General features: G+C 45.4%; 1 protein-coding gene across 1 annotated transcript in view; it reads left to right on the forward strand.

The window, feature by feature from the left end:
• MAN2B1 (mannosidase alpha class 2B member 1) overlaps positions 1 to 25919 on the forward strand; it is a 278792-nt gene that overhangs the window by 24950 nt on the left and 227923 nt on the right. Inside the window, exons 6-13 of the mRNA XM_086961819.1 lie at positions 1553 to 1698; positions 5067 to 5183; positions 5516 to 5598; positions 9251 to 9371; positions 11677 to 11755; positions 12417 to 12526; positions 17934 to 18041; positions 18823 to 18939. Of these exons, the coding sequence (XP_086817945.1) occupies positions 1553 to 1698; positions 5067 to 5183; positions 5516 to 5598; positions 9251 to 9371; positions 11677 to 11755; positions 12417 to 12526; positions 17934 to 18041; positions 18823 to 18939 (881 nt within the window). The remainder of the gene's footprint in view (positions 1 to 1552; positions 1699 to 5066; positions 5184 to 5515; positions 5599 to 9250; positions 9372 to 11676; positions 11756 to 12416; positions 12527 to 17933; positions 18042 to 18822; positions 18940 to 25919) is intronic.

Here is a 25919-nt window from a genome sequence, read left to right on the forward strand (position 1 = left end):
CACAACACAGGGTGCTGGACTGAAGCACATGAGTGAGGGCAACCTGGAGCATGATGGAGTGGGAACAGCAGTACAAGAGAGCTAGTTGGAAAAAACACGCACTCTTGTGGAGTGCTGAACCCAAAAGAAAGTAGTACTTCAAGTGAACAGTGGAAGGACAAAAATAATGTGCCCATGCTCCATGGGAGGTATTAATGGAAGAAGAGGAAGTAAAGACAACACAAGCTGATGAATAAAATGTATGCAAATGAAAGTGACGACAAGGGTATCCAATGGTAAGCAAAGGGTGGTCTCCAGGCCCACTGTAATCTGACTCCTTTATCCTCAAGGGGTCTAGGGGGAAGGTAATGGGTAAGGCTGCCCCCCCCACTCAATCACAATTAATCAAAATGTAGCCCTACCTCAACCAACCAAGCATCCAGCTTCTAGACCAAAACAAGGGTAAACGATCACACGGTCTGTTTCTATACCCTGGGTGTGTATAATAACACTACTCCTCAGGTCAGGATGTCTCAATTAATAAACATCAAGTCAAAACAATGTAAAAACACAGGCCAACACTTACTGGGAACAGAAAAGTGTAGAGAATAGAGAGAGTGCCTCACGGTCGTAACACCTGAGGGGGTTGCCGGTTTAGCAATGCCCGGTATACCCACTTCTCATCATTGGTCACTCTCTCTAAGTGAAGATAGAACAGTGCACACAAACATATAAAAGTGCACAAAGTGAGAATAGTAGTGAAGGACAGTGAGTAAATCTAGACAGTACTGTGACAACATGTATACATACAGAGACCCCAAGACAACCAAACAAACAAAAGTTAAACCTGGCAAGGTCTCGCTGGCTGTTTCTCCTTTATTCTGGTGCTGCAAAACCATCCCTTAAAAATGGTTAATTATATACCATACTCCTTTCTTTTTCAAGCCAACCTGTTTTGTTGCTGTAGTTTCAGCAACTTCATCAGGGTGTGAAAGGGGTTCACTAATCTCGAACTTCACATCAGACTGTTTAGACAAGGACCTTATGGTTGCCCAGTCATTGCATACCGGCAACCATCCAATAGACACCGTGTCACGTGATCACGTGTCCAACAGTGACTCGTCCTGATTAGTGCCACTAATGCTGAGTCCCCCCAGGGTATAGAAACAGACAGTGTGATCGTTTACCCCTGTTTTGGTCTAGAAGCTGGATGCTTTGTTGGTTGAGGTAGGGCGACTGTAATCTGACAACAGGTTTTTTCACCAACAGACCGCTTGATGTGTTACTTGAGGACCCACATTCTCTTGGGGGGGGGGGGGGGGAGGGGGGGAGCTGGGATCCTTGTCGGTCCTATATTGATAAGTCCTGAAATGGAAACTGGGTTTACTGGCGAGAATCAGCCATCTGGCGCTTGACATTTTGTACTTTCTCTGCCTTGTTGTTCTGTGTGCCTTTGTGATCTAACTTAGAAAGATCAACCGTGTGTGTGTGTGTGTGTGTGTCCTCATTTTCCTATGGTTCTTAAATGTATCCTTCCAGCTGGTTTACTTTTCCTTTGTGTTCACCCTAATAGGTGTTTTGCCCAATGGCTATGGCCCACCTCCGTTGCTGTGTTGGGACCAGCTTTGCTCCGATCAGCCCATTATGGATGTGGAAGATCTTGAGGATTACAATGTGAATTTGGTGGTATCCTATTTCATGAAGGTTGCGTCTCTACAGGTGAGCCCAAGGAGAGGGTGAAATGTAGGAGCAGTGAATATAGCATGTTACTACGCATGCTGTTACATCGTTGGTCGTTGTAACGACCTCGTTGTAAAAGCACTGTGATGTAATGACAGCGTTGTAAAAGCTGGTTCCTGGACCAGTGGGCCAGTCCAGAGGTTGGTGGTGTTTAAATTTCTAAAGTCGAAAAGGTGATTTAAATGGGATACATTTCAAAAGTAGTGATTTTGAACAGTATTCCTATGTTTAAGGGTATGTGATGTTACCAGCTATCTTCTCTTGGAACCACGTAATGAAACATTACCAGTTTATATTTATGCAACATATACTGATCGTGTCCCAATTTAAGGTATAGCTGCTGGTAAAGGTAGAATAAAGGATTATTAACTATTGCTTTAGTGGATGGTAAAGGAAAGGCTAACTTGTTAAGCAGTACTCCAGGGCAAAAGTCAGTCCCAGTTCTGGAATCATATGAACAGACTCCGCTCCACCAACAAGACGAGAGGAAACTCAGTCTGTGAAGAAGCCTGAGCCCTGCACGTGACCAATCTTTATCGCAGTGACTTTGGGGACCCCTCGGTGATTGAATTAAGTGATCGCGCTGTTTCCATTCAAATAGAAACTCTCGAACTGACCACTGCAGTCGAGGTCGCCAAGTATCTGCGAGCCATGAAAAAAGACGGAGCTCCAGGGCCCAACGGACTCCCTGCCGGGATATTTAAAAGTGCCCCGGAAGAGTGGGCGGACCTTCTGACTCCCCTATTTAACAACGTGTTCGCGACAGGCCAGCTACCAGTCTCTTGGTTAGGTTTGACTCTATGCCCCATATTCAAGAAAGGAGACCCCTGCGTCACCGGCTAACTACCGCCTCATTGCCCTATTAGATCTGGAGGCAAAGGCATATGCCCGGTGTCTTCTTCGGTTGCTTCAAAAATCGTAGAAAATAACATAATGCCATACTACCAAACTGGGTTCCGGGCATCGGCCTCCACAATAGACAACATTATTACTCTAGCCACTCTGAGTCAAAAAGCAGTACAAAAAAAACATCTTCCACTCTATTGCTGCTTCATAGACTACAGCGCTGCTTTTGACAAAGTGTCTCGGAACATCTTGTGGAGGAAGCTGAACAAATGGGGGATCCCGCACGACCTACTAGGAGCACTAATTTCCCTGCATAAGAACACGTGGCTGCGAATTAAAACCGGCCCAAAGACACTTTCTTCAAGAATTGGCGTCGAAGATGGGCTAAAGCAAGGCTGTGTTCTTGCCCCGCTGTTGTTCAATCTCTACACAGCTGATCTCGGTACATTCCTGGAGAATAGTAATCTTCTCCCGCCAAAACTAGGACCTGCCAAAAAGCCTCTTCACATATTACAATACGCAGATGACATCGTAATAATGGACCAATCAAAATCTGGTCTCCAACGGGCATTAAGTAAGCTCCATATATATAACACCGCCAATGCTCTGAAAATCAACCAGGCAAAGACGAAGGTACTTGTATTTGGCAGTTGCAAGAATAAGAAAAGATGGTATGGAACATCGGGCCCGCCAGGATTAACACAATAGTAAAATATAATTACTTGAGAGTCTGGTTCAATGAGACGTCCAGGCCTACAGCTCGCCTGGCTGCCTTGCAAAAGAGAGCAGGTGCAATTACATACTCCCTGACCCGGCTGAACCAAACCCTGAGCAGCCCCTCTGCAGAAGCCATCCTGAAGGTGACCAAAGCTATTCTACTTCCTGCGTTAACCTACGGACACCAGGCCTTTCCTGGCGCATGCTCCCCCAGTCTTGAGCTCGCCCAAATCTCCTACAGTTTTTTTTCTCCATCTGCCAAGTTTCATTCAGCGGGCAAGACTACGATTGGAGCTGGGTCTACAAAGACAATCTCTTTACTGCGAGACCGACATCCTGAAATATTTTATAAGGACCCTAAAAGCAGGTGATAACACTCTTAAATCCCTGCTAAAAGGAATTCTGTCCAGTCCTGGCAATCCCTGGAACACCCAGATTGTAAAGGCCATAAGAGTGTTAGAGATTGACAAGTCATCTCTCCTCTCAATCACTATTCCATACTCGGCCTGGAAAAGCGCCATCAACAAGCAGGTCAAACTTATCTCTCAGTCTATGGATCTGCAGGCTGTAAAGTCATCAACCATTCTGCTCCCCTTGAACTCTTCGTATCTTCCTGGGATCCCACAAGCATATTGCCAGGAAAATTTAAGCACAGTGGCTCGGAAGAATATAATGTTTATGCGACTTCTAGGCCTGCGCTCGAGGGCCTTCAACAAATGGGCCCCAACAAGCGAGGATGGGGCTTGTAGGCTGTGCAAATACCACTCTGAATCATGGCTGCATCTCCTGCCCGGCACTAGCAGCCCCCAGAAGGTCCCTCTTGAAACCCTTGTTCTTAAAATGGGGTGCTAGGACGTGCTGGGAAGCATCGGCCTTGTGCTTTACATCTACTGACATCCAAGTGCTCGCAAGGTTTGGTAAATTTGTGAGACTTTTGGACAATCTTCTATTACCTCCCTTGGCCGCCACGCTTCCTCCCCCTCCCCCTCCCCCTCAAAGTCTCATTACAGACTTTTTCCGTCCTTTGGCCCAGTACCCTTTGTCTTAATTCATTTTATCTGGCCAATCACAGCAAAATGTTCACACAGGCAACTATAACGCTGTTCTTCAATAAGCATACCGGTCTCTAAGCCTGGAAAATTGTTTTTCAGCCACTTTTTTATATGATAAATGTGCTAAAAGCTAAGTTTTATAACTGTGCTAAAGCAGATTCTGTATAGCAATGGTTTTAAGTAATTGTGCTTAATTAATAAAAACTAAAAAAAAAAAAATATTGCTTTAGTGGATGGTAAAGGAAAGGCTAACTTGTTAAGCAGTTTAAGTGTATACGAGGAATAAAGTCCGCATTGTGAAAAGATGCAATAAAACAAAGGTCCAGCAACTAACTGCCTTCCATGCAATTTAAGATCAATGTTTGAATGAATAACTTTTGGCTTCAAGATAAAGAGCTTTTATTTTGAAAATATGCAGTTGGTGGAGTTTACCCCCCCCCCCCCCCTAAAAAGACCTTTCACTGCTAAAATTCATTTTGAGTAATTAACATATGTCCTCAATTATAAATCACTGCTCCAATTGATGGTTAAAAGCAAAAACTGTTTTTGTTAGTGGTCTGTGCTGATTTGTGAGTTGTTGCTGATGCGTTTGCATATCTCATCTTTGTGTGTGGTTTTTTTTTTTTTGTGACTCTTCTCCCCTCCCACACCCCCCCCAAAAAAAACCTGAGTCTCATCTTAGGAAAGTGGGGGGTTTGGTTTATGATCTCTGTTTTTCCTTACTCTTAATAGGCACAGCACTATCGCACAAATCACATAGTCATGACCATGGGCTCAGACTTCCAGTACGAAAACGCCAACCTGTGGTACAGCAACCTCGACCGGCTCATCAAATATGTCAATGCCGAGGTAAAGAGCGGTGTGCATTGTTGCGCTGCCCTGTGCTGTGATGGGTGCTAAATGTCAAAAAGAGGGCTATGTTTGTGGTTCTTAATGTCTAACACCATCCTACATTTGTTTACTTCTGTCTGCAATGGGTGTTTTCTCTTTATACATAACAGACATTGATCCATTGGTGAATAACCGCTACATTTTCTATCTCCTATTTACCTATTATTTTTTTTTTTTACAGCTTTCTATTGCATTGCCCTTTCTTCTTGTTTTGGACCCAGAATGTTTTTGTCCCATTCGCAGACTGACAGAGCTTACTTCTGAGTGCAATATTATTTTATATTTTCCAGCAAAACAATGGAAGTAAAGTCAACGTGTTGTACTCTACTCCCAGCTGCTATCTCTGGGAGCTATACAAGGCCAACCTCACATGGTAAGGAAAGAAGAGTCTGAGCAGAGTGTAAGGGATGAGTTATGACTGCACTTGAAAGTGTTGGGTGCACACTCCATGCCCTTCCCATTCTCTTCTGCTACGAAGGGACTGCTAATGTTCTTGTGTGTGCTGGGCTTGTGTCGAAAATAATGTCCTGAAATCAAAGCACATCTTCAGACCCTTAACTCACCTAAGACCTAAGGTTGTGTTTTTTGACTGTTGCATCATGTAAGTTCAATGCCAAAGTACACGTAATACTTTACGTTACAGGAGTTAAATTCCAACCCTTCTTCAGTGCTAAATATATGGGAATTATTTCAGAAAAGGGGGTGGTGATGGACAGAGTATCTGAATTAAGCAGAATACTACTACCCAGTCAGCAGATCAGGGCTTAATCCATCACCGTTTTTTAGCTCACTGCACCATCCCAGCTCAGAACCTGGCTATATGCAAATTAGTCTGTCCCTGGCCCAGTGCATCACAGGGACAGGGCAGACCAAACTACCAAGCCAATTCTTTTACTGGAAAGGAAACCAGCTTCCGGGGACCGGTTTCTGGCATTACAGCCGTCTTCGGCCCGGCTTGCTTGAATCCTGATGGTGCAGTGAGCAAGGGACTCACATCTGAGCATACCCTTCCACGCTTGTGGTGGACAAAACGATTCAGAAAAGGGGGTGGTGATAGACAGAGATATATGGGAAAGCTGCTTCACATCTTTCTTCACTCTTTTCTCCACCCCTTTCTCATTTTCTGTAAGGAGATCTTGAAAGAATTGGTAGAAAGCAATGAGACTAGATTGACCAGCTCAGAAAAGATGGATCTTTTTTCAGTTTTCAAAGAGCAGCTCCCTAGTTAACATGACTGACAGCTTTTTGGGATTGAGTAAACCCATATTCCCTTATCATGGAACTGAAAACTGTGGAGTTACTAGTTTCTCAAGAAGAGCCATGCACTGTAGCTAAATGTTTTCCTTCATGGTTTTAGAAACTGGGAAATTGCCAATTCAGGGGGATGGAGACAGAATACACTGATGCAGCAGCTTCTTGGTGCCCCTATGGGTACAAACCCGGCTGCCTTTTGCCTAACACAATATCCCAGTCTGGTAGTTGCCATGGTAATTGAGGTTCTCTGTACGAGCCCAACACTCCTGGATTACATAGCCTCTCTACTTAGATCTCCCCTTTGCTCTGGTGCTTCGCTCTCCTTGTCCTCTTGATTTTCTGAAGATCTGCAAGAAAAACTCTGCATCCTATAAGGTCTCTCCAATGTCGTGACATCTGCTTTGGTGCTGGTGCTCTTGTCACCGTCCTCTGCATCTGCCCCACTGTGGCTCATGTATTTCCTCTTCATTGAGGCACCTGTTTATTGTGGCTCTCTGCTTAGGCTGTCAATGGTGGCCTGAGGATTTTGGGTCCCCCCTAGCACTTAAGATTGTAGTCAAGAATCTAGGCGTCTGCCTTTAATCAGACATTAACTATGAAGGAACATGTGACCTACACCGCTAGCTCCTGTTTTTACATGCTCAATCTACGTGTTTTTCCTTTCGGTTTTTACATGGAAACCTTTAATCCAGGCTCTGGTTCTAAGCAGACTGGATTACTGCAGCGCTCTGCTGCTCTCTGCAAATGAATCACTTGCAGGTTGTTCAAAACACTGCAGCCCGGCTGATGTTAAATGTCTCTTGCAGAACGGCGTCTCTTCCGCTTTTAAATTGGCTTTGGGTGCGCAAGCGCATTAGGTTTAAAATCTTCTGCACCATTCATAAGGCTGTCTTTGGGAACGGTCCCGCTTACCTTGCTAAAAAATGTACCTTGTATACTCCAACCAGAGTGATGCGCTCAGGGACCCATTCCTTGCTTACGGTCCCTCGGGTCAGGAAAGCCAGGATGGGCGGAAAGGCCTTTTCCCATCTCAAGCCAGGATGGGCGGAAAGGCCTTTTCCCATCTCACCCCCTCACTACTGGAATCCGCTCCCTCTACCATTAAGGCAGTGCTCAGACCACCGTCAGTTTAGAAAACTCCTTAAAACTACTCTTTCTGAGTCACATTGTCAGTTCATGTCACAGCTTCGCAGCGCAGAGATACCTCTCTGGGGGTGATTCAGGCGCTATACAAACCCAGAAATAAATAAATTGAAATGTATTCTTATATTCCAAACAGTGTTCTAATGCGTGGAAAGATCCAAGTGTTTGCCCTGGATCCAGAGGCCTGCACCAGGTCATATGTTTTGTAAATCAACAGCCTGGTTGTTGAGCAGGTTCCAAGCCCACTCTAAATATTTAGCACTTTTCATGTGGCAGTACAAGTTAATAAAAATGACGTACTGCTCTTGGAGCGGTATCTGCTGGCTAGACCAACCACCTCTTTTGAAATCCACACGTTTCCTTTCCCTGTGGTGTTTTGTTGTTTAGTTGGATGTAACACCTTCTATACCCAGATCCCACTATACCATAGTCAATGGTGAACGCCTATGTCGGCTTATTTTGGTTTTTGTCTTTCTCTCGCGTTCGCTCCTTTCTTTTTCTCTCGCTCTTTCTTTTTCTCTCTCGCTTTTTCTTTTTCTCTCATCAGCATGCACGTCACTGTTTTTTTTTTTTTATAAGCTATCAGTTCCGGCAACAGAGATCCATGTAAATTTCAGGCACATACATTTGTCATTATCGTTGGGCGAGCCACTGAAAGCTCGAGCCTGAAGCCTGGCTCTGGCTCCGCTCAAGGTCCTGTTAGAACATCGAGCCCATAAAGAGTCGAGCTTTCGTGTGGCTTCTGCCTGACCCACCCCATACAGGACGTGAGATTCGGTAAGAGCTGCAGACTGAAAGTGGGAAACTAGGTTTGAGTCTCTGCGTCCGCTCAGCATCATGTGATTCTGTGCAAATCACTTAATCTCCCTTTGCCTGTTAACAATGTGTGTGACCTTTGGTAATGTAACTAGCGCTCATGTAGAGCGTTAAGCCTTCGGGTCGACTTCACAATATTTAAAAACGACAGAAAAATGCACTAAAAGGTAAAAGCAAAACCTTAAGGAAAGACAAATGGGTACCTCCTTTACTGGCTGATTTGTACAAACTAAAGCCAAAAAACCTATATAAATTCTGGCTTCCCCATGTAAATGGTGTGGTTTTAAAACCCCTTTCACCAAAACTATCTTTTCTTAATTGTCGTGTATAAAACACATTCCAATATGGGAGTTCTGACTGCCAGTTGTACTAGACTATCACTTTTAATAGGTATTTCCGAGTGCAGTGCTATAATGTACCCTATTAAAGTTAAACCTTCCACATGTTAAATGCAAGCATTTGCCATATTTTACGTGATGCTTTTTGTATGATTTACTATGGAAATTTTAGTGCTCGGCTCATGCATGGGCTCTAAGATTCAAGCCGGACCATTGGCTCGGCTCTGCTCTCCTTGTTAATTTGTTGGTTCGCCCACCTTGACTTGTCATTATGAAACTGAACTTGTCATTTGTCAGTATCCCTAGGCCTTCCCGAGGAGTCCATGCTGGAGGGAGAATCTACAAATAAACCTTGTTGCACACCTGGCTTAATATTCTCCTGCTTACTCCCCCATACCAGAACACATCTATTTATTTATTTTTTTGCTCACATGGAACGCCTGTATCTTTCATCCCAATCTTTTCTCCATGCAGGTCTGTGAAAACAGATGACTTTTTTCCCTATGCTGATGGACCACACCAGTTCTGGACTGGCTACTTCACAAGCCGGCCAGCCTTCAAGCGCTATGAACGACTGACCAATAACTTCCTGCAGGTGAGGTAGCAGATGGTGAAAGTGTATTTCAGGGAATCTTGTGGACCGAATGTTCAGTAATCCTGGTAACACCTGCATTGCCAGAATTGTGGTGTGAAGCGCAAAAAAATATATATACTAGCTTACCCGTCGCTCGTTGCTGCGATCTCAGAAGAAAGGAAATGTAAGAAAACTTGTTATGATAACATTCAATTTACATTGTCATTTTTATTGAAACATATTCATTTTAATATGGAAAACATTTTAAAGTGTTTTAATTCTGTTTATTTATTAGAGTGCTTGTGGATACACTGTATTTTTTGTTTTTCCATCTGGTGCGTACACGAATAAATCAGAAGATTTTCCGACGCGTGAGCTGGCCACATACAGTTGTCCATGTGAGAAGCACAGATTCTCCAAATCTAGTCCACACACTTGCAGCGATTGCCCTTGTGCTTTGTTGATGGTGATTGCAAAAGCGAGTCGCATCGTAAACTGTAAACGTTCAGTATTGGAAAGATTGAGGGCCCTGCCGGGCGGGGGGCCGATATTTAACAATTGTCATTTTTTTTTTTTGTCTTATTTTACCAGAAATAATCGGGGGAGTGTACTCAGCAACTTTTTTAACAATTTTCTTTTAATTTTTAAATTAAAAAAATATATATTATGCCATAAACCTTCGCGGGAGTGTACTCAACTACTTCCCAAAGTTTCATGGCGATCGGATGAATGGTGTAGTAATGCATAAAGGACAAACAGACATACTTTTGTTTATATATATATATATATTCCTCACAACTGTTCCCGTCACAGAGGGAACACTTCCTGTTGGTGCCCGCGTTTGAGACCGGGAGCGCGTCTCCTGTGAATTCGGAAACAAGAAACAACGCGGCACACTTCTTGGCAGTAGTTATTTTCTTTTATTTCAGGTCTAGCGCAAAACTCCTACGCGTTTCGAACAAACGTTCTTGATCACGGCAGTGTTCTCATTAGTCCATTTTCAATTTCCACATTTTATACTCTTACTCTTTCCGTTTACAGAGCAATGCATTCTGGGCCATGTAGTTGTGTCAACATTATATTTACAATTCGATGTCTTTTTGTTTATTTCGTTTTCAAAGGGTTGCAGTGGGGAAGCTTATCATGAAGTGATGCACTTTTGCACGTATTGTCCTTTAGTAGGATCTTAATTACGTGTTTCACGGAAGGACTTAAAGAGATTCCGTGAATGATACTTTGAAATCCAAGTGCCTTTCACTGAATGATATTGCATTTGTTCCTCAGGCTGAGTGCCCTTTACCCCACTTATTGCCCTTATGCTATTCATTATTCTTGACCTTTTTGTCATTTTATACATTTTTGCTACAAGCTATGCCAGAGTTTCTGCCCAGCCCAAACAGTACATGTTCTTCTCAAAATTTCAAATTGCCATTTTTACAGATGGACATGCATCTCTTCATCTGCATTCAGTCCCAAAGGATGCTTTGTATTAAACTTAATTATCAATTTAGACTCCAGTCTTCTCAATTTGAGTAGTCTATCACCCCCTCGTTCTTGTTTCGGGATAGTTGCCAGGCCTAAATACCTTATGTCTTGCCACGTTTTCCCAGCATGAGTTCTAATATGCTTCGCCATGGCATAAGTGTTGTCAATGTTCTGAATGGCTTGGGTATGTTCTAATATCCTCTTTTTTAGTGGACACTTTGTACTGCCTATATACTCTTTTCCACAGTAACATCTCAACATATAGACTACGAATGCTGTTTCACAAGTTATTTTGGTCTTGATAACAAAGTCTTTACCTGAAGGATCTTTTAAAGTTGTGGTGTTCTGTCCAATTTTACATGCTTTGTATGTCATGCATTTTGTGAACCCATTGCTTCTTTTTTGAAGCCAGTCAGCAGATTTTTTTTGAGGAGAAATGGCTCTGCACCAAATGGTCCGAAAGATTTGGCGCTCTTCGATATGAGATTAGTGGACCTGTTCCAATTTTAGTTCCTATATCCTGGTCTTTCATTAGCACATGCCAATATTTTGATAGTATTTTCTGACCTTTGTAACTTTCTTTTGTGTAAGTTGCAATCATTCGTGGTTGTTCTTCTTTTCTTTGTTCATATGATATATAGATATATTGATATTCCCTGGGGTAAATGTCTGCTCTTGGTTTATAATTCTATACAAATTACTTTTCTTTTGAGTAAAACATGTTAAAATCTGCCTAGGCCAGTGATTTCTGCATGACTTTGGACAGATAGTGTATGGCTATGCCGTATTTGAGTTTGAAAAATGGGGTATTGCCTTCATACCTTTTTATTCCTTTCCACAGGTGTGTAACCAGCTAGAGGTCCTGGCAGGAGCACAGGCAAGAGATGGACCATACGGATGGGGAGACAGTTCCGTCCTGAGTATGCTTGCTTTATATTGACTTGTTCTGTTTTCTATTTCTGTAAATCCTGCAGTACCTGTGACTTGTCACTGTTTTGGCCAATGGAAGAATTAGGCAAAAACCTTTCTCCAAGTTCCTTTTTACCCTCCATTTCCATTGTCATTCATGGACATAGTATCTATGCTGATTTGCTTCAAGGGTCATTTAATCAAATGTGCTCAACCCAAAATGGAAAGTCCTTTTGTATTTTCCATGTTACTAATTAGTTAAAGTCCTATGTGAAAATATTCTTTTTAGAATGTACATTTATCAGTAGTTTTTTTTTTTGTTTTGTATATAGACGTAACAATATTGATTTTTGGAAAATGGAAGTGATCGACCAATGTCATATCCTTCCTAATTTCCAGGACCTTGGAGTACCTTTCTCTAAATCCAGAGTACCAATTTACCCGAATTGGTTCATCCCACAGTGTATATAGCGATATTTTACATCCGATGCATGTAGCGGGGGTCTCGCAGGGGGCGTTCAGTTTCCCCTCTTCTCTATCCCCTTTGGCAGCATGAAAACAGAAAAATCATACAATGTGGGCTTGATCCTCACTTGCTCTAATTTTTATTTCTTATTCTGACATATGTGTGCGCCTGTCTTATTTAATTAAAGTGTATATCTTTCTTTGTAGGAAGGGCAATGGGTGTGGCACAGCACCATGATGCAGTTTCGGGGACTGCACAGCAGCATGTCACGGATGACTATGCCAAGCGCCTCGCACTGGGACGAGACTTCTGCAAGGTACCTCTTCTGTTCTCTCCTAATGTCCTAAAAGTCACTACACTCCTCGATGATGCTATGCAGTTTAGACTCCCCTCCAGCTAGAGCACCTGGTTTGGTTGTGTGCTACTAGCAAACTGGGTGAGCGACATGGGTCCACCATTAAGCTAAAGTTTTAGTTTTTTTTTCACTTTCATTTTTTTATGAGTACTCATTTCAAGGATCTATTTGCAGATCAACCAAATACAAACCTTTAAACAGGCAATACTGTCACTTAAACTCTAAATCTCACCAGCCCCAGTATACCAACATCCTTACCTAAGCTACCTCTGCTTCCCCGCCTATTCACTTTATCCACCTATGCTCCGCCTCCCACTAACCTCATAATACACCGCCCTCGCCTAATATCTAATGCCTCCTTTTGGGCTCTTTTGCCACCCACTCGTCACTTTTCCTGGTCACCAATTATAGAAAGCAGAGATAGTTGTGCCTCCTCTCCTCTTGTTGTACCCCGCTCCTCCTCAAATCATGCCTCCTGAATCCATTCTTCCAGCTTCCTAGCCCTGACACCTCATGTCTTCTACAACAGCGAATCCCTCTCCTTTCTACTTGCACAGCGGAGCTTCATCTGCACCTTAAACCCTGTTAAATCCTTATTTGGTCTGTTCAATCAAGAAGAGCCTACTCCTCATTCCTTGTCCCTACCACCCACTCCCAAAACTAACCCTTCTTCTTCTTCCTCTTCCTCTAATACTCCCCTGTCTTCAAGTGCCTGGGCGTTAACCCTTAATTAATGAGCAGGATACAATGAACATCTTCAATCTGATTCTGGAATCTAATTCAAACCGAGCCTTCGTTACTGAAACGTGGCTTGGATAGGATGCTTCACCATCACTTTTCTGAAACCATTTTTCTCAAATGGTTACAGGAAAGCACCAAAGAATGTCAGGAGGAGAATTAGCTTTCATTTTCAAAGATTCATCCCAAATCTCTACCAATTAAGGAGGTAATCTTGACGGACTGGGATTTTTTACTAATCCTCTGCTTACCTACACCAGCCTTCTCCCGTCCATTTCCCTCCTCTACAGGCCACCACTGATCAGCAGAACTTTCACATGAGCCTTTTTTTATGCCTTCTCCTACATCTCCTTAAACTGTCCAAACCTCTGCATCCTCTGTACCCTAAACCTCTTTTTTTTATTTTATTTATTTTTTTTAAAACCACAGTTTCTGCTTCCTCCAGGCGCTATTACAACTGACCTTTTTTCAGCTCATCATTGGGCCTACACAAACAGCCATCCATAACCTGGACACTATCTTCAACCTACCTGGGCTTTTTAGCCCACCTCCTTCTGGAGAGATTACCATTTTGTCTCCCTTCCTAAAAGAGCAAACCCAACTACAGTAGTAACTTCAGCCACCTACAGACAATGGAACCAACATGATCTCTCAGAGCCCAGGTCTCTGCGATCTCACCACCTGAACAAATGACAGAAGTTAACCAGTTTTACAATTGGCTGTCCAGTCTTGAATAACCTCGTCCATCTCAAATTGTTAATTGCACCTTATACGCCAGCACAAGACACTTGAATCAAAGAAGGGATACAAAATATGAAATCAGAAATTGCTGCTATCCAACCAAAGAAATCCAGAATGTGAGCAACAAACTATTGTCTCCAGTGACTTAACGAGATTTGCCAATCCTCCACTCTAACTTACTTTGCCTGGATCTTCAGTGACAAATGACCTACCTAAGGAAGATTATAGGATCCTGACAATTCTTCATGTGGGTCTGCCTACAATAACTCTTCAGTCACTGTACTGAATTTGTGGCCAATACAAAGATACTACAACTGCTCTTCTCCCTCAAGATCTCTGTGACAAATCTAAGGTCTGCACCAGCTAACAAACATTCAATGCTTCTTTCAAGCAACTTTGTGCCTCCGCAATCATTAATCTTGTCTAATTGGAAACGCAATGTCACCATCTGGTCCCAAGCCCACCACAAACTTTCTTCGAAGGCCATAATCCCAACTATGGCCATGGTCAACAATTTCCAATCTCATTGTCCTAAAGATATCCAGTAAATATGACCTCTCTTCAGGCAGAACAATATAGACTCTTTTATTAGGATGTATAACTTCTGAATAAAACCACTATCAACAAACCAGGTTTTGACCTGTGAGTGGAACCAAAACGTATCTGTTCTCAATCGGCAATAATCTGTACACCACCCTGGAAAGGATGGAAGTGCTACACTGCTACGGTCTACAGCATTTGACACAGTCCACCACTACTCCCTCCTAGAGACTACTGTAACCTAGCATCAATGGATGCCTCCTTGACTTTATCTTGTCCTTCTTCTCTGACCGATCTAGCATTATCTCACTGCATCATTCACTGTGCCATCTTACAGAATTGAGACAGGCATGCCTCTAAGCAGAGCCATAGCTTTACTCCTCTTCAATGCCTAGCTCAGCCCAGTCCGGTGTCTCATCAATTGGATATTCTATGATTATACCAACACCCAGAGCATCCTCTGACTGGGAAATCTAGGGAGCATGACCACTCTGGACTAGACCATTGCCTTGGTTGGTGACTACTGGATATTAGAGAATTGCCTTCAGCCTAACTCGTCCAAAACAAATGTACGGGCATGCAGTCATTGGAAAAACTACCTATTTATAAACACCTGGCCACAGAAATAGACGCCTTAAAAGGACAATTGACTCTAGCCTATCCTCTTTCCCTCCAGTTCACCATCTATCAAAAAGCACCTTCTACATCATGCATACAGTACAATGTTCCTGAATTTTGTATTCCTACAGAGTCTCCAAACTTCAACCTTCTCTTCCTATCAAGTCCTGACTAGGCAAATGACTTCTACATACATGGGTGTCCTACTCAAGTAAAAATACTAAGAATCAAAAACTCAGCAATGCGACAACCTCTATTCACCCATCTTTATTGTGGAACCACCTTCCTAGTGCGAACAGCTAAACTTTGAAACTCTCTCCTAGTGAAGACAAGAAGCATCACATGACTAGGTCAACTCTACACTGTTCATTTCAGCCCATCCTGGTAGATGCTCCATTTCTAAAGCCAGTGGCTCCTATCAATTCCCCTATGGTGTCCAGTTTATGGTTGAGGTTAAGGAGATTTTCCTGTGGAGGCTTCTCTATTAGCGCTTGTTGGGATCTGAATCTGTCCTCTACCCCCATATCCTATCCAACAATACCCTACTGTTACTCCCATTAATCTAACTTCATTTCACAGTTTGATGTCTCCTTCACTGCTGCCCTGGCATTATCTGATTCTACAGGTGCCACCAGCCTGCCCCTTGGTAGAATTATCATACATACACACACACCGCTATCATTTGTATAGTGCTCTTTCCAATGTGTTGCTCCTGTACCACTTTTGGAAAGACTGGTCTGGTTGGTTGTCTGGTTTCGATCTGTCTCCGTAGAGCACATACCATGGTGGGTTGTGTAATGCCTATTCTGAGGGGTTACTCTGATAAGCTCCTGGGTGGACTCTAAATGCAGCCAACATACAGGTTATAATAGCTGTGGGTTGCTTCTCTCAAGCACCTAGGTGTACACTTCAGGTAGTACAACATGCAGGTTGTATGATGCCCATTGCTGGCTTCTCATTTATTGCTTCTAGGTGGAGTCCTGCGGTATACGCTCTTAGTGGCTATAATCCGCTTCCCCGTGGCGGACATTCCGCCGGGGTGTGGCCAAATCTGACGCGTGTGAAGATCGGATGACCCCTGGCCGTCCTCCGCACAATCCCACCGTGACGTTGGAAGGCCCCCGGATGTCCGACACAATTAAAAGTTTGGTTGTTCTTCTACCACTTCTTGATGGGCTCCTCATGCATACAAAATAGCTGGCTGTATGATACTCCTACTTACAGATCACTGCTTCTGGGTGGGCTCCACATGGGGGTACTATAGGTACCCCCCCCCCCCGCCCCCGGAGTCCCTGGGGGGCCGCAACGGGCCCCCGCAGGGATTCTCCGCATTGCCTTTCAAAGGCATTCATAGAAGCCCATCCTAATATGGCTGGCGGTGTCTGATAGACACCGCCACCATATTATTCCTTTTCCACCCCGGCTGCAAGGCGAAAGGGGCGGAAAAGCGGCGGACGGTCTCTCCGTCCACTGAGGTCCCCCCGCCATCCTAATATGGCGGGGGGTCTTTAGTGCAACGATGTCGGGCGGATTGCCCCCGCCAGGCTGGCGGTGGCTACCGCCAGAATGGCGGGGGCAATCCGCCCGACATCGTAATGGGCCCCATAGTGTTTCGGTCAGCCCTTTATTATTATTTTTTTGTTTTTTTGTCCTGTTGTTCACATTTTGCTTCCTTCCTCAACATACAAGGTGGGGAATTGGTACCTGTAGATTACGTTTTTACATTTTGTTCCTCTTAATGCCTATTGCTTAGGTTTTAATAAAAAGTAAATATATTATTGAATATAACCGGTTGCCAGGATAGAGACATGCAGGCGCAGAGATAATGTGATGGAATGGCAACAAGCAACAAGAAATGGAGCATCCTAGAGGGGTAAGGCAAGTGAGGGAAGGGATACAGGCAAATATGATGGGAAGATTTCTTTTCACATGTGGGTTTAGAAATCTTTCCTGAATTGCATTAGGTGAGATGTAAATTGAGTAGAGGTATGTGTTACCATGTTTTGTTCCACCGTGTGGTATACCTACTTTAGAAGGGGTAAATAATTCATCTGTTTGTGTTTTGCTTTTGTTTTTCATTGAACCACACTGGGATTCCCAAGGCTGTCTGCCTCTCTACTGCTTTTAACACCCATAAGTAAATCCATTACCTGTTCCTGTGGGCATTAACCATTTGAGTGTTCCAAAATCCAGTTCTCTTGAGAGATCAACCCAAAGAGGCCTTCAATAAATGGCAGATGCCTCTATTGGCCAGGCTCTGGTACAAATTGATGAGGATATACCCACCACTCATTGCAGACCAAAGGGCTCCTAGATGTACACCACCCTCCTGTCCCCATGCTTTAGGGGAGTGCAATCACTTCTAATTAGTCTGCCTCCGAGCTGCGGTTCAGAGGGCATTGCCTGTTATACCTATTAATCTCTCAAGTGCCTTTCCCAGGCCAGAGTCTTAAACAGCCTCTTGCTTTGAGGGACTCTTACCCTGCCATTTTGCATGTCATGCCCAGAAGCCAGTAACCCCTTCCACCCCCCCCCCCCGGTGTTTTGAGGTGCATCCCCTTCTTCCAGCTGCACTCTACCACATGATTGCAAGGTCTCGTGTCCCTGCTACATACAATCTCTTGTTGACATAGAGGAGAATCTGAAATTGGTAATTGTGGGGGAGGGCAGCATGAAGGGACTCTTAAGCATTTTTACTTAGTTTCTTAACCTCACCATTGTTTCTACACAGGTGCTGATTAGCAACTCGCTGTCCAGTTTAATCGGCCGCAAAGAAAACTTTGTGTTCTGTGATTACCTGAACATAAGTGTATGTCCACTGACCGAAGATCTGAGTATGGTAAGATGTCCCCTGCACCTCAGGGTCCACACTCTTCACTCTGCATCCTGTGCATTGCATCCTGCTGCTGACCTGGGTCCACCACAGATAACTGTCTCGATTGTGACTCTGCTTTTAGTCTCACTGTAGATTGCTCTTGCACTGAACCCAACTCCTCTGTTCTTTATCCTCTGCAGTTGCACCCTACACAGCCCTGGACCCTTCTTCTATCCTTCTAGAACCGCTTGCAATGCATTTGCACTGCACACACTTCACCGTACTACACCTTCACCACAATTGCCAGAGCTCTACTCTATGCCTCCACTTTCTCAGCTCATTCCCCATTGTGCTCTAGCCATCCAGCAAGCCCATCATACCTCCTTTTTGCAACCCATTCTACTTCCACTGCAACCCTTCTCCCACTCTGCTTCCAGTGTACTGGCAAAGTGTTTTCCCTTTCCCAGCATGTGTCAAGGTGATAGAGATACTGTAGTCCAAACCTACAAAACCTCAAGTTTTGATACCCAATTTGAATCTTGTGTGGCACTACTGCTTTTGGGAGTCCATGGTTCCAATGCATTCAGCACAGTTTCCCCATGTGTCTCAAAGAAGTGATAGTATTCCGGAGTTGGCTCCCATGGATTTACATACTGTGCTCACTAATGTACTGCTGATGGAAAAGGGCGTTCACAGACCTCTATTTGACTCCTTTGCATAACTGGTTGCCACCTGTGAAACTGTGGAAGACACGAACTCTGCAGAAACATGGTTGTGTTCAGTAATTCTGTATGTTTTTCTTCAGTTTCATGTTTACCTCTACAACCCGCTGGGACGGACAGTGACTTGGAACGTGCGTTTACCGGTCAGTGGAGCTGTGTACCAGGTTAAGAACCCGGATGGTCTCCAGGTCGCAAATGAGGTATGTTGCAAACCGTGTAATACTGAAAGCACTCCAGAGCTGCGTGTGACTAGAGGTTGGCTAGGCCCACAGGTAAAGCAGTGAGAATGTTACTGACTACAATGGCACAGTTTGGGCAGTATTACTAATGGCAATGTGGCCATGCTGATTCCGCCTATAGTTCATGCCCAAAATAAAAAGAAATATATATTGTATTTTTTATCTCTCATATCCACTACTAAATGGTAAGTGGAATACTTTAAAGCATGTGAAATGTTGTGCTTGCTGATCTGGATACACACTGCTGCTTAACCACTGAACCATTGTAAATTAAGCGCCTGAAGAGGATGTGCCTGCTCTTGGGGGACTGACACGGTCCCATGTGAGGCTGCAGTGCTGGGGCCCTTCTCCCTCCTTTGGACTGGTGAGTCACCCCTCCCCCATACCCCCGCCACCCCCCACCCCCAACCCGGGGCCCCCATCCTGGCCATTCATAGTGCTTATCCTCCTCAACCATCGAGACAGGACATCATCCTCTTGGACTTTTATCCTCCGTGAGGCCAAGACGCACCAAAACCTAAACTTTCAGAATGTGAGCATTATGGTCTTCCCGTATTATACCCAAGCAGGCCAGGAGCATAGATGCTCTTTTGAAGATGTGAAGCAGAAACTCTGGGCTCTCACCCTGCAGTATATTCTTTTTTCCCCCAGCAAGACTGAAAGTGATATTTAACTCTTTTTACCTATTTCTTTGATGTCCCGGCAAAGGCTTGGAAGTGGGCAACGGAGCAGTGTGCACTTCGACAGCTTGGAGGTCTTAAGGGGGTTGTCTCCCATAGGCCCCCCCTTCCTCTTTCTAAACCCTCTAGGAGGAAGTGGACTCGCCCCAAAGACTCATTCCTGCACACAGGGGAGGGACTCCCCGAGCCCCAAACTAACAGATTGGCACTGTTGGCCCGGACGCCCTGCTCTATGGCACTCCAGATCTTTTCCAGTCCCGGGATGGGGCCCACAATGTGCCCCTCATGAACCTCCAATGTAAAACTGGGTAATGCTGGTCTGGTGACTAGGCGAGGAATTGTAACATGGATAATCTAGCCTTCCTCACTATACCATTTTTTTTTCCTGTATGTTTTGTAATGGGTACCTTGTTGTTGGCACACCAGTATGCTATATTGATGCTTGCTGTCTGGCACTGGAATCCTTTAAGCTGGGGCCCCTAGGAGGTTTTGGCTACCTCTAGGGCCGTTTGATTATTATGTATGGGGTTAGGGTGACAGATGCTTCACAGGTGGAATAGGGGAGTTGGTGGAGTTTTGGTGTAGAGCGGAGTTTGGGCCAAATTCTGCAAACCGCTGCGTAGTGGAATTAATTTTTTACCTCGCCAACGGTAAGTTTGCAAGGAAAAATGTGTGTCCTATAGTATGGTTAAAAAAAAAAAGTTTTTATTTTGGGCGCTAGAACTGCACAGAGTGAGATTTTCCCAACGCAGACAGTTTGACTGTTCACCATGAAAGAGCTGTCACTTGAGTAGGAAATCTTCTTGAGCGGCAGCAAAACTAGCTCTAGATGCAGCGCCCTCTGGCATGCTACGTGGTGCTGTTCGCACTGATTTTTCAGTGCGGAACACGCTGGGTGGTGTGTGAAATTCTGCCAGTTAACGGAACTCTGTGGAATCTCTGAGTTTTCAAGTAAATTCGAGTTCCACCCAACACTAGAGGGGGGGTTTAAGTTTGACCTCACACGTCGCTTACCCGTTACGCACTCACCAAACATTCACCCTCAGAGTCCCACCAGACCCTAAGGTGCCCATCTGTGGGGGCTGACAGCCCCATGATTTTTTTTTGTTCCACTGTTGATCGCGGTTAAGGTCCTATCCTGGAACGTTTACCGCCTCCTAGATTGCATTAAGTGATTGGTCGTTCTCAGGTCCATGAAGCTATTACAACCAGCAGTTCTCATGCTTCAGGAAACTCACCTGTTGGGCACACACTGTCCCTTTCTAGGTTGGTTGAGATATGATAGTTTTCCAAGCCGGGTTTCCCCGGGGCTCCTGAGGAGTTGCCATCTTACTACACAGTAGATTCCCGTTGGTAGTATTTGCATACCTTGAAGATCCCCGGGGCAGTATGTGGGGATTGAGGGACGACTAGAGGGCAGACACTACAATTTCCTGTTGGTCCATGTTCCCCAGCATCAACTCCAGCCCACGTTGCATACACTTCGATCTCTTCTGCTGACCCTTCCTCAAGGTTTCATGCTGAAATGGGGTGACTTCAATGACGTTTCCGACCCCATACTCAACACCTCCGGTCCTCCCTGATCGGTCTGTCAAGCGCACTCCCTGCTGCTTTCCTCCTGGGTCGACTCGATGGGGTTTTGTGACACGTGGAGAAAGTGGCACCCCCAAGAATGAACATACACTTAAACATCAGCATTGTAGGAAAGTGCCCCTTTTTGACACCGACAACCCTACTTTTTTTACCTGGGAAATGGTGTGATTTCGACTAAAAGTGCCCTGGGTTACTGCTAACTAGGTCCCCAGTGCCAGAGCTCTTTCCCAAAACTACTATTCCCCCCCCCCCTCCCCTCCCCTCCCAATTGGCAAAGCCTTGAGCACCCTCTGTGTCCCTGGTAAATGGCACCCTGGTACCTAGGGCCTGGGATGTTACAGGGGGTCTCTAAGGGCTGCAGCACGATTGTGCCACCCTAAGGGACCCCTCAAGACTGCCATTGCAGTCTGTGTATCTTGGTGCAGACTAAAGTGAAAACACAACATGTCACACAAACCTGTGCGCCATGTCCTCTACCACTCCATATCATATTTTTAAGTCTCCCCCACAGCAGGCCTAACCGCCCTAAGGCTGGGTGCTGAATATTACTTGTGAGGGCAACCCTGCAGTAGCTGATATGCCACTATGCTGCTCAGGCCTATTACTGCCGGTGCAAGTGGACATTGAAGCCATTTTTAAAACGTGCTGGGCAATGGTGAAAACCAGTCCCCAGCTACTCGATGGTTTCACTGAAAATAGGGATGTTGGGTATCATACATTTCCTATTGGCAACCCCACACTGATGTCAGTTTTGTATTTACCAATGCGTGCACCCAGAGGGCACCTTAGAGTTATCCCCTGATAACCTACCAGCCTCTGGTGTCCTTGCTGACTGACCTCTTGGGGGGAGAGCTTTGCTCTCAGGAGACCCAGAATAAAAGCAAAAAGAAAAATTGATGGACAGAATGCAGAACAATGTCATACATTCACCGAAGTACAGAGATCTGTGCCTAAATCCATCGTTTTTTTGCTCACCATGCCATTCCAGTTTGAACACAGCCATATGCAAATCAGTCTTGACCCTGCGCTCAATGGGAACAGTCCAGCCCGAACTGCCAGGCTAGGTCTTCCCTGGACTGGGAACAAGCATCCTAGGACCAGTATCGGGCTTTCAGCCCCCATCAGCCAGGATAGCTTGACTCCAGTGGCATGGAGAGCACAGGACCCACATCTGGGCATACCCGTCCCACTCGGGCTGACACATGCAAAAACAATAGTTGATGGTCCGAATGCAGAACAATGTTATACATTCACCCCAGTACAAAGATCTGGGCCTAAATCCATCGTTTTCGAGGCATGTGGGCTGCTGAATTCATATCTGTGCATAGATCGCCGCCTAGTGTTGGGTCCGGATGATTGCACATTGTTGTCCTGGAAGAGTCTTCGAAGTATCACGAGATAGGTGGCTCCTCCCCTGGACTGCAGTGCGCATGGGCATCCACTCCATCCTCAGATTGTTTTTTTCCGCCATTGGGTTCGGATGTATATTTGTTAACTTAAGTTCGGAATCGATAAACTTTCTTTTTGGCCAAAAGGCCTTTACTTATCGTCGGTATTGTCTTTGCGATCAGTGCCCAGTACTTGTTCCAGCTCTGTCCCCGAGCCGGACGTCAAGAGGAGCCGCGTGGCTTTTCGGCACTGAAGGCCCGGTCGACGCCAGAGGCCTTATCGACGACCCATCACGGGGCCTGTTCAAGAGATGTCCCGTTTGCAACTCCAAGTATCCTCACATCGATGTCCACCCGGTGTGCAACAAGTGCCTGTCTCCGGATCATGATGAAGCCAGCTGTATGGCTTGTTCTCGGTTCGGCTCCAAGAAGACTATACGCCTTCGACGTGCAGCGCGGAAGGAGGCCCAGCAGACGGCATCTGACCCGGTGAACATCTTCGATGACGAGGATGATGAGGGAGTCGAGCAGGAAGTTCAAGAGAACCTGTCTGATCCTGCATCGGAGATCGACTCCAGTTACAACGCAGATGTGGAAATGGTCGATACTGAAGACGTCGTCGACGAGGTAGGAGACAACGATGAGGCCTTTGGGGCCGTAAAAGATGGCTCGAGCGAGGAGCTAGGCCCAGCCGTTAGTACGGGGGCCGCAACCAAAACACTAGATAAGGCTCAGGTCGAGGGATCGCCACATGGCCTTACCCAAGATCGTACGCTTGGTTCTACAGCCTCGCCTCAAGGCCCAGCTACGGACATTTCCAACGAGCCATCAGTTGACCGATCGAAATTGAAAACAAAAGCATTGGTGTCTACAAAACCGAAAGCACTGGACACTAAAATCGAAACCGAAAGTGCGTATTGCTTTGGTCTGATCGAAGACCTCTGAACCATCGGCACCGACAAAACAGAAGTGTTATCGACCCGGTGAGGTCGCTAAAGGGTGTCGAGCCGAAGACCGGGGCACCGAAGAAACTGGTCAAGGACGTCGACCTGAAGAAGTCGGCGCCGAAGGCCGTCGACACAAACAAGGGACTCGAAACTCAGAGTTCTTGATCCTAAGCGTCGACTCGACAAGGCTAAGAGTAGTATAGACCTCAAGTCCACAACTGGCAGTGGCTCGAAGGAACCCGTCGAGTCAACACAGCCATCCGCCTCTTTTTCGAAGCAGGTGTCGGACTCTCTGAAACGCATTAAAGAGAAGGCTACTACTGTCGGACCGAAGGCTACTCCACCCCCGAAGCTGAAACTTTTCAGACACTCACCCCCTGTCACAGATCTGGGTTGAATTCATCATTGTTCTTTAGCTCACTAAACCACCACAGTTCATACACCGCTATATGCAAATCCGTCTTGACCCTGTGCCTCATGGGAACAGTCCAGCCCTAACCGCCAGGCCAGGTCCTCCCTGGACTGGAAACGAGCATCCTAGGACCGATCTGCCCAGATGTGGGTCCCTTGCTCACTTTGCCACTGGATTCAAGCTAGCCCGGCTGATGAGGGCTTTTAGCCCGAAACCGGTCCTAGGATTCTTGTTTCCAGGGAAGACATGGCTTGGCAGTTACGGCTGGACTGTTCCCATGAGGCACAGGGTCAAGACTGATTTGCATATAGCGATGTATGAACTGTGGTGGTCGAGTGAGCTAAAGAACAATGATGAATTCAACCCAGATCTGTGACAGGGGGTGAGTGTCTGAAAGGTTTCAGCACTCCCTCCATCATCTCCTTGTGTTTGACCCAGAATAAAAGCCTGCCAGGGAAGAGGGTGTACCCCCCTCCACACAGGTTGACCTGCTGATCAGCCTCCTTGGGCCGGTGAGCTTCAACGAAGCTGCCACCTTTGGAAAGCGAAACAGACTGGCTCCCCACCCCCTCCCCGGGTCCCTGAGCATCGCATGGCCTGAGCCCACCTGCTGGTTCAGCTCAACTGGATTCCTAGCCAGAGTTTGCAGCATTTAATTTTTTATTTTTTTTACAGTAGCCGATCCCCATTGAAACACATTGGGCTGCTGATGCTGATTTGCACCCGGCTGCCCTCATGCCACTGGTGTTGTACTGTTGGTCCTTACCTACCACTCACCTTAACTCCTGGAGATTGGTCCTGTAAGTCGAGGTACTGTACCTGATTGCAGAACTTGTTCTTCCTTCCATAGGATAGCATTGCAGAATTCAAATTGCACTGTCCACTTTTTTACGTGATAAGAATTTGTACTTAAACGTACTTACCTGAATGATTTTTGTCTGATACAAAATCATATATAAAGGTACTTGGTATTTTTATGAATTGGTGTGGATCTCCTTCTTGAGTTGTATTGTCATCTATTAATTATTGTGTGTATTTGCAAATGTCTTGCACTCCGTTGTGTTAAGTCTAAGGCTGTTGGACCTCACTACCCCCTAATAGAGCATTTTAGGATTGCATAGCAAGCCCCTGTCCATTCATAAGGGAACCCCTGGACTCTTTACACTGTACATCAACTTATTGATTTATCACATAAAGAGCCAGCTTCCTACAGACAGCACACAAGACCCTGTCCGACATTGATCAGATTTGACTCCCGGCAGTGGATGTCCCACTGACGGAGATTGGGATCCTTCCTCCCCTCCTTCTTAGGATAACCCCTCCCAGTGACCCTGAGACCCATGTAGTGCATTAACATCTGGTATCTCATTGACCAAGACTGCTCCGATTGTGTTGAAACAGAGATCCGCTCTTATTTTGAGGTGAACAGGGCACAGTGGCCTCTGTCTGCCCCCTCTGGGGGAGCAGCAAACCTACCCTTAGGGGCTGCTCTAAGGGTATGTCTGGGGTAAGGAGGTGCACTAACTGCCACAGACAATGGCTCTGGAGGCCCAGATTCACTCCCTTGAGTGGCGGATGCATTGGCTACCTTCAGCTGACCTCGACTGCCGGTTGATGCTTGCAAGGTCTAGCTTATGAAATGAGCTAGATCATTAAATAAGACGGTCCCTTTTAAAGCCATGGCCTTGTGTCACAAAATTCATAATAAGGGCCCCCAGTAATTGTCATCTATGGTGCAACCTTATTGACCTAGCCCTAGTCTTAAATCCTCCAGGGCCAAGTTGGCTATGGCCCCTTTGTAAAAAAAAAGCCTGAATGGTTGGTTGCTCTTTTGGTTTCCAAGCGGCCAAGATGTGGAACTTCTTACCTCTTCATCTTAGGATTGAGTCTTTGGAAACTGCTTTCTGTAAGATGCTCAAAA

The sequence above is a fragment of the Lissotriton vulgaris genome, chromosome 1_1 (genome assembly GCF_964263255.1).
Source record: "Lissotriton vulgaris chromosome 1_1, aLisVul1.2, whole genome shotgun sequence".
NCBI classification, from domain to species: domain Eukaryota; kingdom Metazoa; phylum Chordata; class Amphibia; order Caudata; family Salamandridae; genus Lissotriton; species Lissotriton vulgaris.